Here is a 21,668-nt window from a genome sequence, read left to right as displayed (position 1 = left end):
TGACTTGGCCGCTCTGGAAAGTTGTTCGGTTTGCTCCAGTGTTTCGGGTCATTGTCCTGTTGCATTACCCAACTTCTACAGAGCATCAGCAGACGTACAGAGACACTCTCACATTATCCTGTAGAATTTTTTGATACACTAGGGGCAATTCATCTTCCCCTCTGTGATTGTAGGCTGGCCAGGCCCTGATGCAGCAAAGCAGCCCCAAATCATGATGTTCCCTCCACCATGCTTTACGGTTGGAATGATATTTTCATGGTGATGTTCATTGCCTTTTTTACGCCAGATGTAGCGCTGCATGCTCTTTCCAAATGGTTCAATCTTGCCCATTTTCCTGATTTTAACACCTTCATCACCTTCAGGAACTGGCGGATCACTTGGGGGCTGTGGTGGCTCAGCGGTTAGAGCTCTGGGCTATTGATGACAGGGTTGTGGGTTTGATACCCGGGCTCAGCAAGCTGCCACTGTTGGGCCCTTAAGCAAGGCCCTTTACCCTCTTTGCTCCCCGGGCGCTGAAGTTGGCTGCCCACCGCTCTGAGAGTGTGTGTGTGTGTGTGCTCACTGCCCCTAGTTTACGAGTGTGTTTGTGTATGTTCACTACGACAGATGTGGAGGACACAAATATGTGCACCTTTGCTTGCTGCCCATTATGTAGATCACAGTCCTTGACAGGTTTTTACTTCACCTGCAGTGGTGCTAATGTTATGGCTGACCGATGTGTGTGTGTGTATATATATACAATGGTTGACGATAACAGCACACTGGATATGCCATGTTATTCACCGTAGCAACGATGGAAACTTCTGCAAAGCCCAACCTGCAGCAAAACGTCACCATAGGAGGCATTATGCACAAGCACAAACCTGCACACACACACACACACTCGTATAAGGTCCCTGGCTCTGAGTGTCTGCAGGTACTGATAGAGTTGATGTCCAGAGAGACCGAGCTGAGGTCAGTTTCTGTCCACCGCCAAACAATCAAACAAGTCATTCTCTTCAGCTGCAAACCTGCAGGGATAACTAACACACACACTTGGCTGACTGTGGTGTGAAATTTGGTTGTCAATAGCGATTGCAGGAGCTGCGTCTCAGGTGGCTTTAAGCTCTAATGCTAACAGGCTTTCGGTGGGCTGCGTGATGAACAGAGCTGAGAGGAGCAGAGATTTAGAGGTTTAGAGTGAAGACTCCTTCAGAGTTATCCTCAAACTCTCCGAAATCCCTCCTCCTCCGATCCTTCCTTCTGATGCGGAATTGTATCACAGCATCCCTCAGGTTACAGCTCTGTCAGACGGGTCTTAGTCCGGATGCCCTCTAGGCATTTCAGTACGGAATGAGCTGGAAATCAATGCTAAATAACTTCAGAGTTTTGGGCTTTTATTAGGTCGGAAAGGCAGACTTTTGATGATGTGGGGAATGTCCCGGGAATTGTGCTGGGTCTTGTGCAGGTAAATTGTCGGGTCAACTTTATGGGGATTTCCCGCTTTTCCCTCCACTTTACCAATCAATACCCTGTCAAGGTGCTCGAGTGGTTGGGGCTCTAAAGAGAAACACATGAACATCATGTAGTTAGAAAGACTGCAGATGGGCTCAGCATGGATCTGTGGGCGGTTTGCTGGTGGGGGTTGCTGTGCTCCTCGGTGGGGATGAGGAGGGTTAATACAGCACAACCCCATTCAAAAAATTCACACACACGTGCTAACTGGATGGGGAGTGTTTGGAAGGCGGGGTGATGTAGTAATAACCAGCAACTGTACAGACTGTTCACTCCCCCATCTGTCATGGCTTCACCATAGCAACCACCTGTGATACCATACTACAGTAAACATCTAGGCACTATAGCCACCACTGAGTAACCACTAATCACACTCCATAGCAACCTCTTAGCAACACTATTGCAACCACTGAGTAACACCAAAGAAACCACCATGTAGCAACAATTAAACACCTCCATAGCAACCCCCCATAAAACACTATAACAACCACTTTGCAACACCGTAGCCACCGCCTGTGATACCATGTCATCCACTTAGCAGCACAATAGAAACCACCTGGGAAGCCGTATGATTCTCTTAGCAAGGCAATAGCAACCACCTGTCAACTGCTAAACACCTTCATAGCAATCAGCTAATAACATTTTAGCAGCACCATAACGACCACCATGGATAACATAGGGACTATGTAATAATATTACGGGAACCACCTAGCAACCACTTATTAACTCAATAGAAATCACCTTATAACATTTAGTGACCACTTAGCAATACCAGAGCAACCACCTAGAAACTATTTAAAAACTCCATAGCAACCAGCTAGCAACCTCCGTGGCAACTCCATAGCAATCCGCTAGCAACACTCTTGCAACCACCTAGAAACCACTAAACAACTCCATAGCAACCACCTAATAACATTTTAGTAACTACTTAGCAGCAAAATAGCAACCACCTAAGATATAGTTGCATCTACTTAGCAACACCATAGCAACCACCTAGAAACCACTAAACAACTTCATAACAATCACCTAATAACTGTTTAGTAACTACTTAGCAACACCATAGCAACCACCTAGCAACCACAAAACAACTCCATAGCAACCACCTAATAACATTTTAGTAACTAGTTAGCAGCAAAATAGCAACCATCTGGCATATCGTTGCATCTACTTAGCAACACCATAGCAACCACCTAGCAACCACAAAACAACTCCATAGCAATCACCTATAGCAATTAACATTTTAGTTGCCACTATGCAGCCCCATAGCAACCACCTGGGATATCATGGCATCTACTTAGCACCACCATAGCAACCACCTAGCAACCACAAAACAACTCCATAGCAACCACCTAATAACATTTTAGTAACTAGTTAGCAGCAAAATAGCAACCACCTGGGATATTGTTGCATCTACTTAGCAACACCATAGCAACCACCTAGAAACCACTAAACAACTTCATAACAATCACCTAATAACTGTTTAGTAACTACTTAGCAACACCATAGCAACCACCTAGCAACCACAAAACAACTCCATAGCAATCACCGATAGCAATTAACATTTTAGTTGCCACTATGCAGCCCCATAGCAACCACCTGGGATATCATGGCATCTACTTAGCACCGCCATAGCAACCGCCTAGCAACCACAAAACTAACTAATAACATTTTTGTAACCGTCTTGCAGCCACTAAACAACTCCATAGCAACCACTTAGCACCACCTGGGATACCACAGCATCCCTATTGCCCACCCTTAATGAATTTATACCAGCAGTTCAGAAAACAAGAGCACGCTTTATCTTCTGTGCAGATTAAAAACCGTCTCAGACGCCTTTGATCCTCGCAGGTGTTGGATTAAGCTGTAGACGCGTCTGATTGTGCTGTGAGAAAAAAACAACAACAAAGATTTTATGCAGCTTTTGTTTTGGTGGCGTCTGTGGATTCGAGTGTGGGAGAAACAGGGTTTTTTTGTTGAGGGATGATGAATGAACTCAAAGTGTGTTTTGACAGCAGTCAACACTGCTTAGCTGCTACTGACACCATTGCAGGCAACTGCTTGACTAACAGAGCGCTGGATGAAATTGAAGGGAAAACAGTTAGCTTTGGGTTGGGTGGGGGCGGGAGGGACGGCTACGGCCATCTGTGGGCGCTCGCTGCAGTGTCCGCTTCAAATACCCTGAGCGCTCAGGAACCTGGTAAAGCTACGCCCACAAAAAAAAAATTCTCAATATTCTCGGGCCTAGCTCCTGCTCTCTTACCAGCCCTTTTATATCTCTATCTCTCTCTCCCTCCCTCCCTCCCTCTCTCTCCCTCTCCCCGCACCTGCCAGCGGAGAACAGGACCACGTTGTTCCAAGCCGATTTGCCCTGTTCTACACGGGATAATTAGCAAGACGACAGGGCCAAAATGACACTCGCAGTTTCTACTTTAATGGCTCCCACTCCTCTCACACTCTCTCTCTCTCTCTCTCTGGCACACACACACACACACACGGGCGCTCGAGCAGGCACACACACTCACACACCCACCCACACACACGCACACACACACACACTTCTCTCTCTCCGACCTGCTGTAATCAATTAAGAATACGGACCCAAACCCGGGGAACAGGTGCCAGCAAATGTTAATGAATTCATCCTCATCAGCGGCGCTTGAGCGCTACGCTAACGGAATGAGCAACACCTACTTTAGATAATGAATGCACTAGCCGCCGCGGTTCACGGCTATTGAGTGAGGTGTTTTGGCCCACTGAAGAGTTGTAGAGATGCTCAGGGGGCCCAAGGAGGGCCCTGTACTCATTCGGGATTAGGTGCTGGGCTAAGGGAATGAGGAGCGCTAACTTTAGCGAGGCTAATGAATGCAGCCTACTGAGACGAACGTCTCGGGCATCTGGCGGGTCTTAAAGAAATGCCCCCCACGACCCGAAAGGAGAGTGTGTATTCAGTCATGCTCAGAGTGCCATGCTAATTTGGGGTTAAGCTACTTTGCTAATGTGTTAGCCACTGCAGTTTTGGGCTATTGAAGGGTCTTAGAGGTGCACATACACAAATAAGCGCATGTAAATAAGTATTGCCAATAGAATAGGACCCTCAGGAGAGGATAAACATAGAGGGGCATAAAGCCCCCAACATTAAGCTGTGGAGCAGTGGAACTGACAGGGGAACTGGTGTTCTCTGGAATGATGGTGGTGATCCAACACTTTTGAGATGGGGGGGGGGGTTATTCAACATTGCTGAAAACAATCAAATCCTCACAGCAATGCTCCTTCAAAAGTCTAGTAGCACACTAGAAACAGTTACTCCATCAAGATCAGGTGAAGCCTTTTAAGACCTAAGACGAAATAAAGGGGAATGAATGAGCAGGTGTCCCAATACTTTTGCCCACATACACTACACTGTGCGCTAGCCCGCCCTGAGAAAAAAAGTGCCCGCAGTTGGATTAATTAAACGCGGTAGGGGCTTGTAAGCAGGGTGTGACAGCTAAACTCTGCTCAGGCTTGCCTGCACAGGAATGCCATCATATGTTTAGCAACTGTCGCATTGGCTCAGTATCGGATTGGCATTAATGCCAGCTGCCTAGCGTGGGGGGGAGGTGGTGGCCTTGCCATCTGTGGAGGGGGGCGGGAGAGAGAAAGCCTGTTAACATGCAAATAAACCAATTAAAATTCATGCTGCGCTGTTGCCAAACACGTCAAGTACATCCTGGTTTAGTTGCACCTTCTCTCATCCTTCGCTTCCTTCAAGCTCCAGCGCCGTTTGTGTATTCCACCGAGGCTTGGCTAGCAGGCCATGTCCACTCAGTTCTGACTGAATGCACCACCCCTTAGAGAACAGGTGCACGTCTCTTAGACCCTTCGTTGGCCCACTACGTTTCTCCCAGCAAGCCAATTAACTGCAGTGGCTGGCTCATTGGCTAGCCAAGCCATAGTAGGTGATACTCCTTAGGTTAGCAGAGCAGCCAGTCTGAATTATGGCACTCCTTAAGAGACAGACATGCATCTCCAAGACCCTCCAAGACCCTCCAAGACCCTCCGGGGCCCTCCGGTGGTCCCAAACATCTCACCGATTGCAGCCGCTGCAGCATCCCAGATGAGTATAGCACTGCGTAGGGTCCGGCTGTGCCGCTCTAAGGCCTTTCAGTGGTGCAGAGCATCTCTCCCAGCAAGCCATCAACAGCAGAGTGAGTCTTGCTCCTGCACATTTCCTAGGGCAGTGGTGCTGAACAGGTCCTTAACCCTAGCGCTACACATCTGTGCTACTTCTCTGTTTACTGGGTGTTGAGTTGAGCAGTTATCTGAACTGTGTGGAGTGCAGTAACTGTCTCTGGCATCTCTCCAAATCAACTGTAGTAGGTAGCTCATTCATTAGCTGGAGCTGCTTGTTCTGTTAGCACGGTGCTGCGGTGGAGGCTGTGTTTGTTAGTAAAAGTAGATGCTACTTGTTCCATTAAGAGACAATCCCAAGCGAGCTCTGCTTTGGGTCCAGGTGGAGCTCTGCTCAACACAACTTCTCAGTCAGTAGGTTAAGAATTAGTGGGTGTGTTGTTCGTTTTCTGTATATTTACATAGTGCTGTGGAGTACAACTACTACTACTACAACTACAATTACTACTACTACAACTACTACAACTACAACTACTACTACTACAACTACTACAACTACAACTACTACAACTACAACTATTACTACTACAGCTACTCCTACTACTACTACAACTACAACTACTACAACTACAACTACTACAACTACTCCTTCTACAACTACTACTACTACAACTACTACAACTACAACTACTACAACTACTCCTTTTACTATTACTACAACTACTCCTACTACTACTACAACTACTCCTTTTACTATTACTACAACTACTCCTTCTACTACTACAACAACTACTACTACAACTACTCTTTCTACTACTACAACTACTCCTTTTACTATTACTACAACTACTCCTTCCACTACTACTACTACAGCTACTACAGCAACTACTCCTTCTACTCATACTACTTCCACTTCTACTACTACAACTACTCCTTTTACTACTACAACTACTGGTACTACTACTACAACTACTACTATAACTACTCCTTCTACTACTACAACTACTCCTTTTACTACTACTACACCTACTCCTTCTACTACTACAATTACTCCTACTACTACTACATCTACTCCTTCTACTACTACTACAGCTACTACAGCAACTACTCATTCTACTCATACTATTTCCACTTCAACTACTACAACTATTCATTCTACTACTACTACAACTACTACTACTACTAATACTGCTAATAATAAGAAGAACCACATTCTACTACTACTACCACTAATACTACAACTACAACTACTACTACTATAACTACTATTTTTACTACTACTACCACAAAAACTGCAACTACTACTATTACTACTAATAATTCTCCTTCTACTACTCCTTTTACTACTGCTACTGCTACCACCACTAATACTACAACTACCACTACTACTTCTACTACTACTATTACCACTAATACAACTACTACTACTACTATACCACTATTACTATTTACAACTAATACTACTATTGCAACTATTACTATTACAACTAATAATAAAATGTAATCGTGAAAACATTTTAAATTATAATATCTAATAATAATAATAATAATAATAATAATAATAATAATTTATCTTACATAAATGAATAATTAAATAAATAAATTGCACATAAAACAATCTGTCAACACTACTACTGCTGCTATTAATACTAATACTACTAATAATAACAACATTAATAATAATGATATAATAATAAGTAATCATTTATAAATCAAAATTAACTAAATTCTAGTTTGAATAAACAAATAAACAAACAGAGAAATGAATCCTATTTCCTGCATTACTATTGGAATAAAAGCAGCCCACCGCTGCCCACTATACCAGCACTTGAGATAGCAGTGAGCACCCCCCCCCACACACACACACACAACCCTGCAGACCACCAGTTGACTGATGTGCCGCTTAATGACGCTGGAGAAGGAGCCATTCTCCCCGCCAGTAACAAGGTGACCAGGCACCCCTGATCACGGGTGCAGAGACGAGAAGTTGTTTTGACAGAGCTGAAGATACCCTCGCTGATGTGAAAGAGACCACCGCGAGAGGAGGAGATAAAAGAGAGATAGAGAGAGAGAGAGAGAGAGGCAGTGCGAGAGCTTTGTTTACACGCTGATCTTTTCCACAAATGAAGCGCTAGTTCTGCATGGCTGCCGCTGTTTTCTCCACACTAAATACCCTGTCAAAACAATTAATTTCCCTCTCCTGCTTTAGTGAGCAATTAAACTCTTTCTCCAGCATCATAACCGCACACACACACACACACACACCGAGCACACAGGCCACACCAGCAGAGCCAAACATTTATGTTAAAGATCAATCGGCATTGATCACCCGCCGAAAAAAAAGCTCAGTATTATCAGCAAACTGTCCTGGAGGCGATGACCTGGCCTGGTCTGGAGCGCTGGAGTAACGAATGGAGTCCTGTTATCCAAAGCTTCGTTTAAAGGGACAGTTCAGCACAAAATAAAATGAACCTGATTCACCACTGAGCCCAGATTCAGTCGATCAGACAGTACATGTTTGATATCTGACATGAGTTTCTTTAGTTTAGCATGGAAGATGCTAGGCTAATGTTGCTAACAGACAGTGGACTCAGACTGTCACCAATTTCAGCTCCGTAAACACATGCATAATTGAAATTCAATTGAGATTTGATTAAGATTCAATGACTCATTTGAGATGTGAGGCCTTAGTCGAGACCTGAGTCAGTCAGGGGTGAATCTGAGTCGATTGATGACTCAGTCAAGGACAAGTCTGAACCAAATCGTGAGTTTATGTTATGTATGTATGTTATGTTATGTTAAAGTTTATGTAGATGCAAATCAGTTGAGGATGTGTCGAGTCATGAGTCAGTCGCGAGTGAGTCTGAGTCATGTCATGAGTCAGTCAAGGGTGGATTATTAGTCAGATGGGGCAAGTCTGTATTGAATCAGTCAGTGTGACTGTAATTGAGTCAGTCAAGGGTGTGTTGTGAGTCAGTCAGCAGCAAGTCTGAGTCAAATTGCAAGTGAGTCACTCCGGGGCCAGTCTAAGTACATTCATGAGTCGGTGAAGGGTGAGTCTGAGTCAAGTTATAAGTGAGTCAGTCAAGGGCAAGTCAGAGTCAAGTTATAATTGAGTCAGTCAAGGGCAAGTCAGAGTCAAGTTATAATTGAGTCAGTCAAGGGCAAGTCAGAGTCAAGTTAAAATTGAGTCAATCAAGGGCAAGTCAGAGTCAAGTTATAATTGAGGTAGTCAAGGGCAAGTCAGAGTCAAGTTATAAATGAGTCAGTCAAGCGCAAGTCAGAATCGATTCATGAGTCAGTCAAGCGCAAGTCAGAATCAATTCATGAGTCACTCAAGGACAAGTCAGAGTCAAGTTATAATTGAGGTAGTCAAGGGCAAGTCAGAGTCAAGTTATAAATGAGTCAGTCAAGCGCAAGTCAGAATCGATTCATGAGTCAATCAAGGGCAAGTCAGAGTCAAGTTAAAATTGAGTCAGTCAAGTGCAAGTCAGAATCGATTCATGAGTCAATCAAGGGCAAGTCAGAGTCAAGTTAAAATTGAGTCAGTCAAGCGCAAGTCAGAATCGATTCATGAGTCACTCAAGGACAAGTCAGAGTCAAGTTAAAATTGAGTCAGTCAAGTGCAAGTCAGAATCGATTCATGAGTCAATCAAGGGCAAGTCAGAGTCAAGTTATAAATGAGTCAGTCAAGCGCAAGTCAGAATCGATTCATGAGTCAATCAAGGACAAGTCAGAGTCAAGTTAAAATTGAGTCAGTCAAGTGCAAGTCAGAATCGATTCATGAGTCAATCAAGGGCAAGTCAGAGTCAAGTTAAAATTGAGTCAGTCAAGCGCAAGTCAGAATCGATTCATGAGTCAATCAAGGGCAAGTCAGAGTCAAGTTATAATTGAGGTAGTCAAGGGCAAGTCAGAGTGAAGTTATAAATGAGTCAGTCAAGCGCAAGTCAGAATCGATTTATGAGTCAATCAAGGGCAAGTCAGAGTCAAGTTATAATTGAAGTAGTCAAGGGCAAGTCAGAGTCAAGTTATAATTGAGGTAGTCAAGGGCAAGTCAGAGTGAAGTTATAAATGAGTCAGTCAAGCGCAAGTCAGAATCGATTCATGAGTCAATCAAGGGCAAGTCAGAGTCAAGTAATAATTGAGGTAGTCAAGGGCAAATCTGGTTCAAGTTGTGAGTCAGTTCGTCCAACCTCACAACAGTAACTACGGAGGGCTGTTTTTGTGGGCGGGGCATGGATAGGCCGACTCTGCCCGGTCCTGTGAAAGCGTGCGCTCTGTTCTGACTGTGCTCTCTTCTTTCTTGCAGAGTATTAAAGTGAGCTGGCAGCCTCCTCCCGCCAGCACGCAGAACGGCTTCATCACAGGCTACAAAATCCGCTACCGCAAAACCGGCCGGCGCGGAGAGCAGGAGGCCATTGAACCCAACAACCTCTGGTATCTCTTCACTGGTGAGTGTTTGTTCTGCCTCTGCTTGCCCCCTTCCAACCCTTCTTCCCCGCAAAGTACCTGCTTACCCTGCCTGCCCTGCCTGTGTGGGGAGTAAATGGCTTCAGCTCGGGGGTTATTGATAAGAGAGAGGTGTGGGGTGTTGGATCCACCGCAGATGCAGCAGAGTAGCTGTTGCTGATTCACTGTGGGAAAACTACTGCAGATTCTGCAATTATTATGTTGCACCTTGGCTATATATATATATATATATATATATATATATATATATATATATATAAGTAGCGGCACTTTAATTGACTTTTCATTAGATGTTTTGGATTTTTTTTTTAATTAATGCATATATATATATATATATATATATATATATATATATATGTGTATATATATATATATATATATATAAATATATATACACACACACACATATATGTATATAAATGCATTAATTTTAAAATAAGGAAAAAAAACATAAAGTAGTGGCACTTTAATTGACTTTTCATTAGATGGTTTTTAATTTTTTATTTTAAAATTAATGCATTTTTATATATAATTACATAAATATGAAAAATGAACATAATAATAATATATCTATTTAAAAAGAAATATCTATTTTAATGTATGTTCTGTGTTTTTTATATTTATATTATTAGTTAAAACTGTGCACAGTGAGCACTTTGTCTTTGGCTTATGCAAATTGCTAAGCATAAACATCTGGAGTTTATTTCTGTAGAGCTAAAATTAATTAATAAGTTACGTAAAGATGTGTTTGAGGAACTTAAGCAGAACCATCGCTATTTAAAAGATAATAAGAGCAAATAGGTTACAGGTTTCCAGAAAGTCTATTTGCACCCCATATTCTAATGTAATAATAACACCATACCTTTTTTTGGTAGCCAAAAGCAGACAAGGCTGGAGAGTACATTAGTTTACCAACCAAGTGTGGATACGTTGAGCTCCTCTACAGAAGAGGTTTCAGTGTTTTTCTTTTGTTTTAAGTGAACGAGCAGGTGTCCCAAAACTTTTGTCCACATTGTGAAGAACTTCTGGAAGTTGCTCTGGATTAGAGTGTCTGCTGAATGCTATAAATGTAGATGTAAATGTGAGTACCTGTAATTTAAAGGACAGGTGGTCTCTAACGGGAACAGGAGAACATGCACAGGCGGCTCCACACTTACCCAGCACTTCCTGATTGGAAGCGAATGCTAAATCCCAGCGTACATCAGGAATCTCTGCTGCTGTATCACCGTCCTGCTGAAGGGAGGCTGTATTATTCATATGTCGACTTGATGCCGTGCCAGCGGCCCGGACACCAAGTTACAAAGTTGAATTTGAGAAAGAGAGAGAGAGGGAGAGAGAGAGAGAGAGAGACATTACTAGCGGCTAGAGTTAGCGCCCACGGGCCTAAACGCTGCTAGCATGAAGAGTGGAGAAGCCTTCCTCCTGGACTGCTATGCCGGTGGAACAAAGACTCTTCTGGTGCTTCCCAAAAGTAGATACACTACTTGTCCAAAAGTTTGTGGACACCCCTTCTAATGAATGCATTCCGCTACTAATTTGCACCCATTGCTGACACAGATGTGCAAATGCACACATACATAGCTTGTCTAGTCCCTGTCAAGAAGAAGGACTGTCAATAGAATAGGCGTGGGCTAGAGGGGTATAAAGCCCCCCAGCATTGAGCTGTGGAGCAGTGGAACCGACTGTGTCCTCTGGAATGATGGATGGTGGTGCTCCATCCAGTACTTTTAAGAGTTGGGGAGTTAGATTGTGAAACCTCCAACATCCGGACTTCACTAACACTCTTGCTGCTAAATTCAATCAAATCCTCACAGCAATGCTCCTCCAAAATCTCCTCCCTGGACAGTAGGGACAGTTACTCCAACAAAAGCAGGATCAACTCGTTTTTAATACCCTTCAGTAGGTGTCCCAATACTTTTGTCCATATATGTGTTGCAGTATTGGATCAGTAAATCAGCATCAGCTTCTTCAGGTCCTTCGAGCAAGCCGGTTCTACCGCCGGCATTTTAGGGCCTCTTTAGTCGGGCCGAGGCAGCGGCAGAGCTCCACCCGTGAATCCAGCATGAGTCAAAGACACCATTTGAATAAAACGGCGCTTAATAAAGACAGACGGGCCAAACATTATTTGATAGCACTGGAATGAATTGAGTTTTCTTTCAATTCACCAGAAGGTTGTACTTCAGCGATAAGCAGCTGTTATCATCATTTTTATCATTAGCATTCAAACCAAACTGAAGGAAGGCTTCGCTCAGACGAAGGGCCGACACAGCCTGAAACTGATAACAGCTTTTTAGGGGGAATTATCACAGCCCAAGAAAATGTACAGCCTCTTGTATCAGGCAAGGGCAATAAAGCCCCAGAGCCCAGTGGCTCCCGTGCAGAATGGAATAAAATTCCTACACACACACACACACACACACTCAGAGTTTAAACACATGCACGCTGGGGCCGTCACGTTACCAGAATATTGATTCAATCACCGACACCAGGTGTGCTCGTCTAATGCCAACACAGCGCTCGTCTGACGCCCCGCCACTCTGCCAGAGCCATGCTGCTTTGCCATCGGCAGCCGCAATCTGAAAGGGCACAATTGGCTGTGTGTGGCCTTGACTCTCTCCTGGTGGGTAGATGGCGCTCTCTCCCGTCATCACAGGCTGGAACATCTGTTAGCTGGTGTGGCGGAGCTGGGGACCTGGCACTCCCCAAGCACCCCACCCCGCCTCAAGTGTGTGTCGGCTTCCCGGTGAGGGCAATCCGAAAAATGGCAGTGGATGGCTTTGCATGTATCGTAAGTCTTTAACTTCTAGAGTCGGGAGCATTGCTAGTGCTGGGAGGGGTTGCTATGGAAGGATGGGTTAGCTTGCAGAAAAATATGTCTCACTAAAAGTAATGTAAATTAGGGTTCCACTGTATATTAAGGTTCTCCGATAACCATGTGGTTACACATTAATATCTGCTGCAATAACAGTGTAGTTACTGGTTACAGAATCATTGCCTGTGTGTGCCTGCTCCGCCTGGAGATCTGTGGCCCTTTTAAGACGGAATTTACCACCCTGTCACAATGTAATTGTTAATATCGAATCAAATCAATCAAATCAATCAAATCCTCACAGCAATGCGCCTCCAAAATCTAGCAGAAAGCCTTCCTCTCTGGACAGCAGAGACAGTTACTCCAACAAAAGCAGGTTAAGCTCTTTGAAGTAGCCTGGATTTCTTAAAAAACAAAGAATGAACAAATGAATGAACGAGCAGGTGTCCCAATACTTTTGTCTTTTGATGTCATGCAGCCTTCTTAATGCTGCCATGCTGTCAAGTGTTAGCCAGATGTATCTTTTTGGGATTTGTGAGAAAGTGACTGTTCATTTGTGTTAGCTTTAGCATTGTGCTTACGGCGTCTGCTCTTCAGGACTAGCATGATTAGCTGTGGCCCTGCTTTCCCCAGTGCTTTTCAGCCGTGATATCCTTCTAGAAGAGCTTTAAAGTAAAAAAGGAGCAAAAGATTTCAGTGAGGGAAGGACAAATGTAGACGGGATGACAAAAGAAAAGGGATTTAGACAAATACACAGCAGTTTGTTGACGGGTCATTTTTTTTTACCATGCTAGGCTTCTGTAATGGCGGAGAGGCCCTTCTTGATATACCCGTTGGAGCGCTGTCAGCACAGTGTATGGGGAAGGTTACCGCAGCCCTGTCATTTGATCTTTTCTCAGGCAGAATTCAATGCATGTTAAGGAGGTCAGGCACACGGCTTCCAGACACAAATAGGATTTGTTGTCTTAGACGTAGCCGCGAGGCTGCAGAGAAAGGCTAGCATCTCTGACAGACACAAGCCGGTGGTGACGCGCCGCTGTTTATTTGAACAGGGGGGCTTTTCTGAATTTGGATGAATATAATATTCATTTCCATTATTCCCCTGATGATATCTCGCTAAGTTTCCATTTCCGAAGGGATTCATTTCACGGTGGCGTTCGCGTGCGCTATGCTAATGCCTGACACTCCAGGGTATTCAGAGACGCCCGCGCCCCGGCAGAATAATTGCTGTTTTGTATCTCAGCGGATGATGGAAACGCACGGTGATCTGTCTAGATGAGGCTGAGAGACCTTGTTTACCTTCGCTGCCTTGAATGATGGTGTTTACTAATTACAATCCCGAATGCTAATCTCTCACGCTACGTCCCTTATCTCGCCCTCATCCATTCTCTCTCTCTTTATCTCTCTCTCCTTTATTCCTGCTGTACCTCTCCATCTCTCTTTCTACTCTCTCTCTCTTTCTCTCTCCCTTTCTGTCTCTCTCTCTCTCCCTTTCTGTCTCTATCATTCTTTCTTTCTCTCTCTCTCTCTCTCTCTCTCTCTCTCTCTCTCTCTCTCTCTCTCTCTCTCTCTCCCTTTCTGTCTCTATCATTCTTTCTTTTTCTCTCTCTCTCTCTCTCTCTCTCTCTCTCTCTCTCTCTCTCTCTCTGTCTCTCTCCCTTTCTGTCTCTATCATTCTTTCTCTCTCTCTCTCTCTCTCTCTCTCTCTCTCCCTTTCTGTCTCTATCATTCTTTCTCTTTCTAATATAAATATAAAATAAAAATATAAAATTGTATAGAAATATAAAATAAAACTTTTAACTAAAATGAAATAATTAAATTAATGAAAATAAAATAAATATTAGGAAAATAAAATAAAATAGAATAAATAAAAATAAGTCAAATTTGAGCTAAAATAAAATAAAATGAAACAAAATAAAATACACAATTAATTTATAATACAAATATAATTTATACAAAATTAATAGTATAATATAAAAAATATTCAATTTAACATTTATCTACAATAAAATAAAATAAATGAAAATAAAATAAGTATTATAAAAACAAAATGATATAGAATCAATAAAACTAAAAGTAAAATAAAACTAAAATAAACTAAACTAAAATAATAATTATAAAAAGAAAAAGGAATAATAGAATATAAAATAAAATAGATTAAACAAAAACATAATGAATTAAAGGCACTAAAAAGAAATGTAATTACAATAAAATCAACTGAAATAAATAAAATTAAATAAAATAAACTTTAAAAGCAAAATTTAAAAGCAAATAAAATATAATAAACTAAATTAAAACTAAACTAAACTAACATTAAATTAAATAGATTAGAATAAAATAGAAAAACAAGATAAAATAAGTTAATTGTGTCCACAGCAGTAACCTGTGCATACAGAATTACAGTACTTAGTGTTTAATATAAAATACAGTACAGTGTTTAGTGTTTAGTATAGAATACAGTACAGTATTTAGAGTTTAGTATAGAATACAGTACAGTATTTAGAGTTTAATATAAAATACAGTACAGTGTTTAGTGTTTAGTATAGAATACAGTACAGTGTTTAGTATAGAATACAGTACAGTGTTTAGTGTTTAGTATAGAATACAGTACAGTGTTTAGAGTTTAGTATAGAATACAGTATAGTGTTTAGTGTTTAGTATAGAATACAGTACAGTATTTAGAGTTTAATATAAAATACAGTACAGTGTTTAGTGTTTAGTATAGAATACAGTACAGTGTTTAGAGTTTAATATAAAATACAGTACAGTGTTTAGTGTTTAGTATAGAATACAGTACAGTGTTTAGTGTTTAGTACAGAATACAGTACAGTATTTAGTGTTTAGTATAAAATACAGTACAGAGTTTAGTGTTTAGTATAGAATACAGTACAGTATTTAGTGTTTAGTATAGAATACAGTACAGTGTTTAGTGTTTAGTATAGAATACAGTACTTAGTGTTTAGTATAAAATACAGTACAGTATTTAGTGTTTAATATAAAATACAGTACAGTGTTTAGTGTTTAGTATAGAATACAGCACAGTGTTTAGTGTTTAGTATAAAATACAGTACAGTGTTTAGTGTTTAGTATAGAATACAGTACAGTGTTTAGAGTTTAGTATAGAATACAGTACAGTATTTAGAGTTTAGTATAGAATACAGTACAGAGTTTAGTGTTTAGTATAGAATACAGTACAGTTTTTAGAGTTTAGTATAGAATACAGTACAGAGTTTAGTGTTTAGTATAGAATACAGTACAGTGTTTAGAGTTTAGTATAGAATACAGTACAGTATTTAGTGTTTAGTATAGAATACAGTACAGTGTTTAGTGTTTAGTATAGAATACAGTACAGTGTTTAGTGTTTAGTATAGAATACAGTACAGTGTTTAGTGTTTAATATAGAATACAGTACAGAGTTTAGTGTTTAGTATAGAATACAGTACAGTGTTTAGTGTTTAGTATAAAATACAGTACAGTGTTTAGTGTTTAGTATAGAATACAGTATAGTATTTAGTGTTTAGTATAGAATACAGTACAGTGTTTAGTGTTTAATATAGAATACAGTACAGTGTTTAGTGTGAGAGCGTTACTCATGCTTATAAAGCAGTCTTAAGTGATGAGTAATACATCCATTGCAGTCCAGTGCAGATGATGATGCATAAATGAATGATAAATTTGAGTCCAGAGTTTAATGGCAGTCTGATGGCTGTGGGGAGAAATGACCTGCGGAAGAGTAGGGCAGGAGCAGTCTGCTGCATAGTGTATCCTTGATGTTGTACTTCTTTCCCCTCTCCTTTCTTCTTTCTCTAAGATTTAACCCCTTAACACACTTAACACGCTTATCACACACTGAGGTGTATTATTCAGTAAGTACAGGGACCTCTGCACAAACCGGTGGGGCTATTCTTTTGGCCTGCTGATGGGCCGTAGGCTGTTTAAGGGGTGTGTGCAGCACTCATCATGCTCACCTCTCTCTCTCCCTTTCTCTCTCTTTCACTTTCAGGGCTGGAGAAAGGCAGCCAGTACAGCTTCCAAGTGGCGGCCATGACAGCCAATGGCACGGGTCCAAGCACTGAGTGGTTCATGGCCGAAACGCCAGAAAACGATCTTGATGGTGAGCATATCAAATAAACACACACTCACACACACACATATGCTCATACGCACACACATACACCATGCACAAAACACACCCCAATTTCCTGCGTTATCCCCCCAGACCCCCAAGGCTGCAGAAAAACCATTAACAGAACATACATTAGCCCCTCCCCCAGCGCGGCTAAGGTGGTTAAATATTAGCTCTGGAGCTCTAACTCTGCTGCAGTGTGTTGATGTTGTTCTTCAGCAGTGTGTGCTTTTCAACTAGCAAACAAGCATGGCCTAGCGGGCGCTAACACTAGCTGGCCTCCTCTGAACCCACAACAGCAACCCCCCACCACCCTTCCACATCGCCTGAGAGCGATCCGAGCTTTCTTACTGATCACGGAGCAGCTGTTCTGGGCCGCTTCCAGCTCCCCTTCATCTTCCAGGGCCCTTTTGGACGCCTCCGCTGCCAATCTGTTCTCATAAGTGTGTTAGCGAGTGTGTGCGATGCCAGGGTTGTTCCAGGGACCAGTCGAGAGCGGCGTGTCGCGCAGCGGCGAGTGTGTGCGTGATAGGGGCTATGAGTAACTGAGTCTAAAAAGCTCGCGGAAGCCTTTTGACAGCCGTCTCGACTCGAGCCAGAGGCCACACAGTCAGAGGCAATCGATTTTGATGGCATACACCAGAGCACTCGTGCTTCTGTAAACCACGCTCATTTGCCTCTCTTTACTCAAGCAAAGGAGCACAGGAGCGAGCGTGTTGGCGAGCGCAGATAACGTCACATTCGAAGTTTGGTCGCAGGAGATCACCACAGCCGTGATGTTAATCAGGATAACACACGACCCTGAGAGCTCTGTTTAGGTTTTTACGAATTAACAAAAAAGCTCTGAACAGGGTTTTAAACACATGCGATGTCACACTTACCGGTTCTTCCACCCTCCCTGCTCCTGTTTTCCTGGATTTTATCTCCCTTTGGACTCTGTAGGCCTCAGAGACTCCATCTCCCATGATGCATCACCCAGTCATATGACTCTATATGTCTTCCAATCAGGACTCCTTTGTTCGTTCCCCATCACCTGAGTTGTTGCTAATGCTGCATTTGAGTGGTTTCAGAAACTGGAAAACACCAATTTACTAGTTGAGACCATGCCATCAGCACATGAGAGTTTGGGAAGAGACTGCAGAGAAAGGAAGAGAACTTTGGGCTGGATTGTTGTGACGCAACAGATAACACCACTACCTGCCAGTGAGCTACCACACCACACCATGTGGGAGACTGGGGTTCGATTTCTGGTCTGGGTGACTATGCTGCGCTACACCAATAAGAGTCCTTGGGCAAGACTCCTAACACTACATTGGCCCCCCTGTGTAACAGTAACCTTGTAAGTCGTTCTGGATAAGAGCGTCTGCTAAATGCCATTAATGTAATGTAATGTAGTTCAGGTGGCTTCTGCTTGCGGTAGGAAGGTAGTCCTTGCTCTCTGATAAGTGGAGGCAGGAATGAGAAATAACTGCCGCTGATGCATCAGAGTTGGGTACCTGACACTTTCCTCCAAATTCATTGGTTGGCAATGCAGCAGTGATGCTTCATCGATGGCAGTTTGAAAAGAGGCATGGCTGGCTGTGCATGTGTTGGTTTAGGCATGTGTCAGACTAGCAGACACCCATTCAACTGATATATGGTCTATGGCAATTACAAGTGAATTGTGGGAGATTGTAGAACTCTCAAAATATCAAATATAACTATTGAATAAAACATACAGAAGACTTCTGCTGCCTTCATTGAGTCCTGTACTCTGTTTTCTGACAGAAACCCAAGTCCCAAACCAGCCCAGCTCCCTGCATGTCCGCCCGCTCCCCAACAGCATCATCATGAGCTGGACACCTCCGCTGAACCCCAACATCCTGGTTAGGGGATACATCATCGGATATGGCGTCGGCAGTCCCTACGCCGAGACGGTCCGAGTGGACAGCAAACAGCGCTACTACTCCATCGAAAACTTGGGTAAGTGGCCATTACTGTTGGACACCTCTGCAACACGTATAAAGGGCTGTATCTATGCACTTAGCTAGGCCAGCCTCAGTGAGCTAGCTAAGTGGCTAGCCAGACAAACGTTGAGAGAGTATTTTTAAGGTTAAGTGACCCATAAGTGATCAGATGACCAATGAAAAAGCCATCTAAACAATTGCTGCTGCATGTCGACATTGGTAGACATGCTCACTAATGGTAACCAGCTCCCTTGCTATTAGTTTGAAGCTCCCTCACTACTGGAAGCCAGACCCCTCTCCATTGGTAGCCAGCTCCCTTGCAGCTGATAGCCAGGTTCTTCGCCATTGGTAACCAGTGCACTCACCATTGGCAGCCAGCACATTCACCATTACTTTGCTAGTCATTGATAACCAGCTTATTTCCCATTAGTAACTAGCTCCCTACCCATTGATATCCAGCTCCCTTGCCATTGGTAGCCAATGCACTCACCTTTGGTAGCTAGCACCCTCACCATTGGTAGCCAGCTCTCTTGCAACTGATAGCCAGCTTCTTTGCCATTGGTAAGCAGCTCCCTCGTCAATGGTGGCCAGCTCCCTCACCATTGGTAGCCAGCTCTCTTGCAACTGATAGCCAGCTTCTTTGCCATTGGTAAGCAGCTCCCTCGTCAATGGTAGCCAGCTCCCTACCCATTGATAGCTAACGCCTTCCCTATCGGTAGCTAGCTTCCTCACAACTGATTGTCAGCTCCCTTGCAGATGGTAGTCAGCTAGCTTCTTCGCCATTGGTAGCCAGCGCCCCCTGCCATTAGTAGCCAGCTCTCTCACAACTGGTAGCCAGCTTCTTCTCCATTGGTACCCACACCCACAGGCTTCAGTACCCACACTATTGATGAACAGCATCCTCTGAAGGTAATACAGTAATGCAGCAGCCTGAAGACTAAGATGGTGCTAAAATGGTGTTGAAACGGAGGCCAGTTTTGGATTAGACTGTAATTCTAATGGTGTTTTACCATCAACAATCCATTAAATTGCAAAGCTAAAGATGTTTCTCCATTTAAAAATCCAATTTACTCAAGGTTTTAAATTTAATCTGGGTACAGGAAACAGGCCAAAAGTCTTCTCTGTGATGGCCTGCTGTTATTAGCTACACTTAGCAGTGTGTAGTACAGTTATTTGGCATCCGCTAGACTTTCTTATTCATACAGACCCAGCCTGTACTTGCTGTTATTTCTGCATTTTCGAAAGCAAGTTGTGGAAAAGGTTTGAACTGAGTAACAGACCGCACTAGAGGTGATGATAGAGTTCAGTAGAAGGTGAGAAGTGACCGTTAGCGTTTGGGCGACTGCCGGGCTTCATTGAGAGTGTAATCTGTAACGTCTTTGTGTTGGAATTGAGCAGCCGTGCCACGGCTTCTTTTGTGTGTGGGACTAACCTAGAGAGCTGTTTCGGGCCTAAAGGAGTGTACTGGACTGGAGGGTTGTATTGGAAGAACCTGAATGGCTGCTCAAGCCTAATTTACACAGCGCACACACACATACACACTCCTAACAGGAGGCTAATGGGATATGTCTGCACTGACTTTATCTCTCCCTAGCAGACTGTGTGTGTGTGTGTGTGTGTGTGTGTGTGTGTGTGTGTGGTTGAGTATTACAGCCTGACTGAGGAAATATGTTTGTCTCTTCTAACTAATAACCATGTTCAGCGGCCACTGTGAATAAGCGTCCCCGGTGTGGCCAGTCAGGAGGGGCTGTATGTTTGCAGGTAGATGTGATTCCAGTGTGTAAAGGTCTTTATGCTTTTCTAATGAGCTCATAGAAGATTATTTTTTATAATCAACGTTTTGCACATTCTTTGGGGGGAGTCTATGCTCCGCCCACAAATAGCAACTGTAGCGAACCTTACAGGAATCTCTATTACCCCAAACCTTACACAAATAAACATTCACGGTTATTCACGTCATTGTTTTAGAGGTCAGATGAAGTTATTCTGTGGTGTAGCCCAGCTAACATTAATATGCAGATAGCATTAGCATTAGCATTAGCTAGTTTTTTTTCTGTGTAACAATTCCTAAACGTTCAGAATTGAGTTAGACAGGAACACAGGGCTAGAGGAAGAAGCCGTGGTAGGAACTAAGACTCAAGGAGGGACACATCCTCCTCTGGGCCAAACCACTTATTGATAAAAGGTCACCGAACCACCAAATAAGACTGTTCTTCTGCTCAGGTGTGCTGAAATAATCCTAATATCATATAACTAAGATAATCATAGTAGAGATGGTAAGAAGAATGAAAGTAATGATGCAGGTTTATGGTGGTAATAGTAGTAATAGCAGGAGAATGAGAGATGGAGGTAGGTGCAGAGAGATGGGCAGTCAGTCTGGTGGATGGGCAACCCAGGAGTCAGGCCAGACAATTGGCAAGTATGCTATGTATGCCTATGTATGATTACTACTAGGGTACAGCAGCCTAGGCGTTTGACTGAACTTAGTGAGACTTCCACTCAGCTGTTGGTGACTAGGCTAAGGTAGGTGTTGTTCAAAGGGCCTCAGTAATCGATCTACGATACATGCCTTTGTGCAGGGTACCGACCGAGCCCGCCATATATGTATATACATCATATAATGTGTCCCGCTGTGTGTTTGCCCACCCGTACCACGAGCCTGTTGAAGCTGCGGAGCTGAAGCGGAGGTGGGAGGAGTCAGTGGAAATAAAGGACT

The 21,668-nt window shown here is 43.0% G+C and overlaps 1 protein-coding gene across 1 annotated transcript in view; it reads left to right on the top strand.

Moving 5' to 3' along the window:
- The window catches only part of dcc (DCC netrin 1 receptor), a 358,534-nt gene that overhangs the window by 268,787 nt on the left and 68,079 nt on the right, over positions 1–21,668 (top strand). Inside the window, exons 13-15 of the mRNA XM_072696028.1 lie at positions 9,911–10,052; positions 16,884–16,994; positions 18,774–18,968. Of these exons, the coding sequence (XP_072552129.1) occupies positions 9,911–10,052; positions 16,884–16,994; positions 18,774–18,968 (448 nt within the window). The remainder of the gene's footprint in view (positions 1–9,910; positions 10,053–16,883; positions 16,995–18,773; positions 18,969–21,668) is intronic.

Source organism: Salminus brasiliensis, chromosome 1, assembly GCF_030463535.1.
Source record: "Salminus brasiliensis chromosome 1, fSalBra1.hap2, whole genome shotgun sequence".
NCBI classification, from domain to species: Eukaryota; Metazoa; Chordata; class Actinopteri; order Characiformes; family Bryconidae; genus Salminus; species Salminus brasiliensis.
Note: the sequence above shows the minus strand (reverse complement) of the source record. Positions and strands in the feature narration are given on the sequence as shown.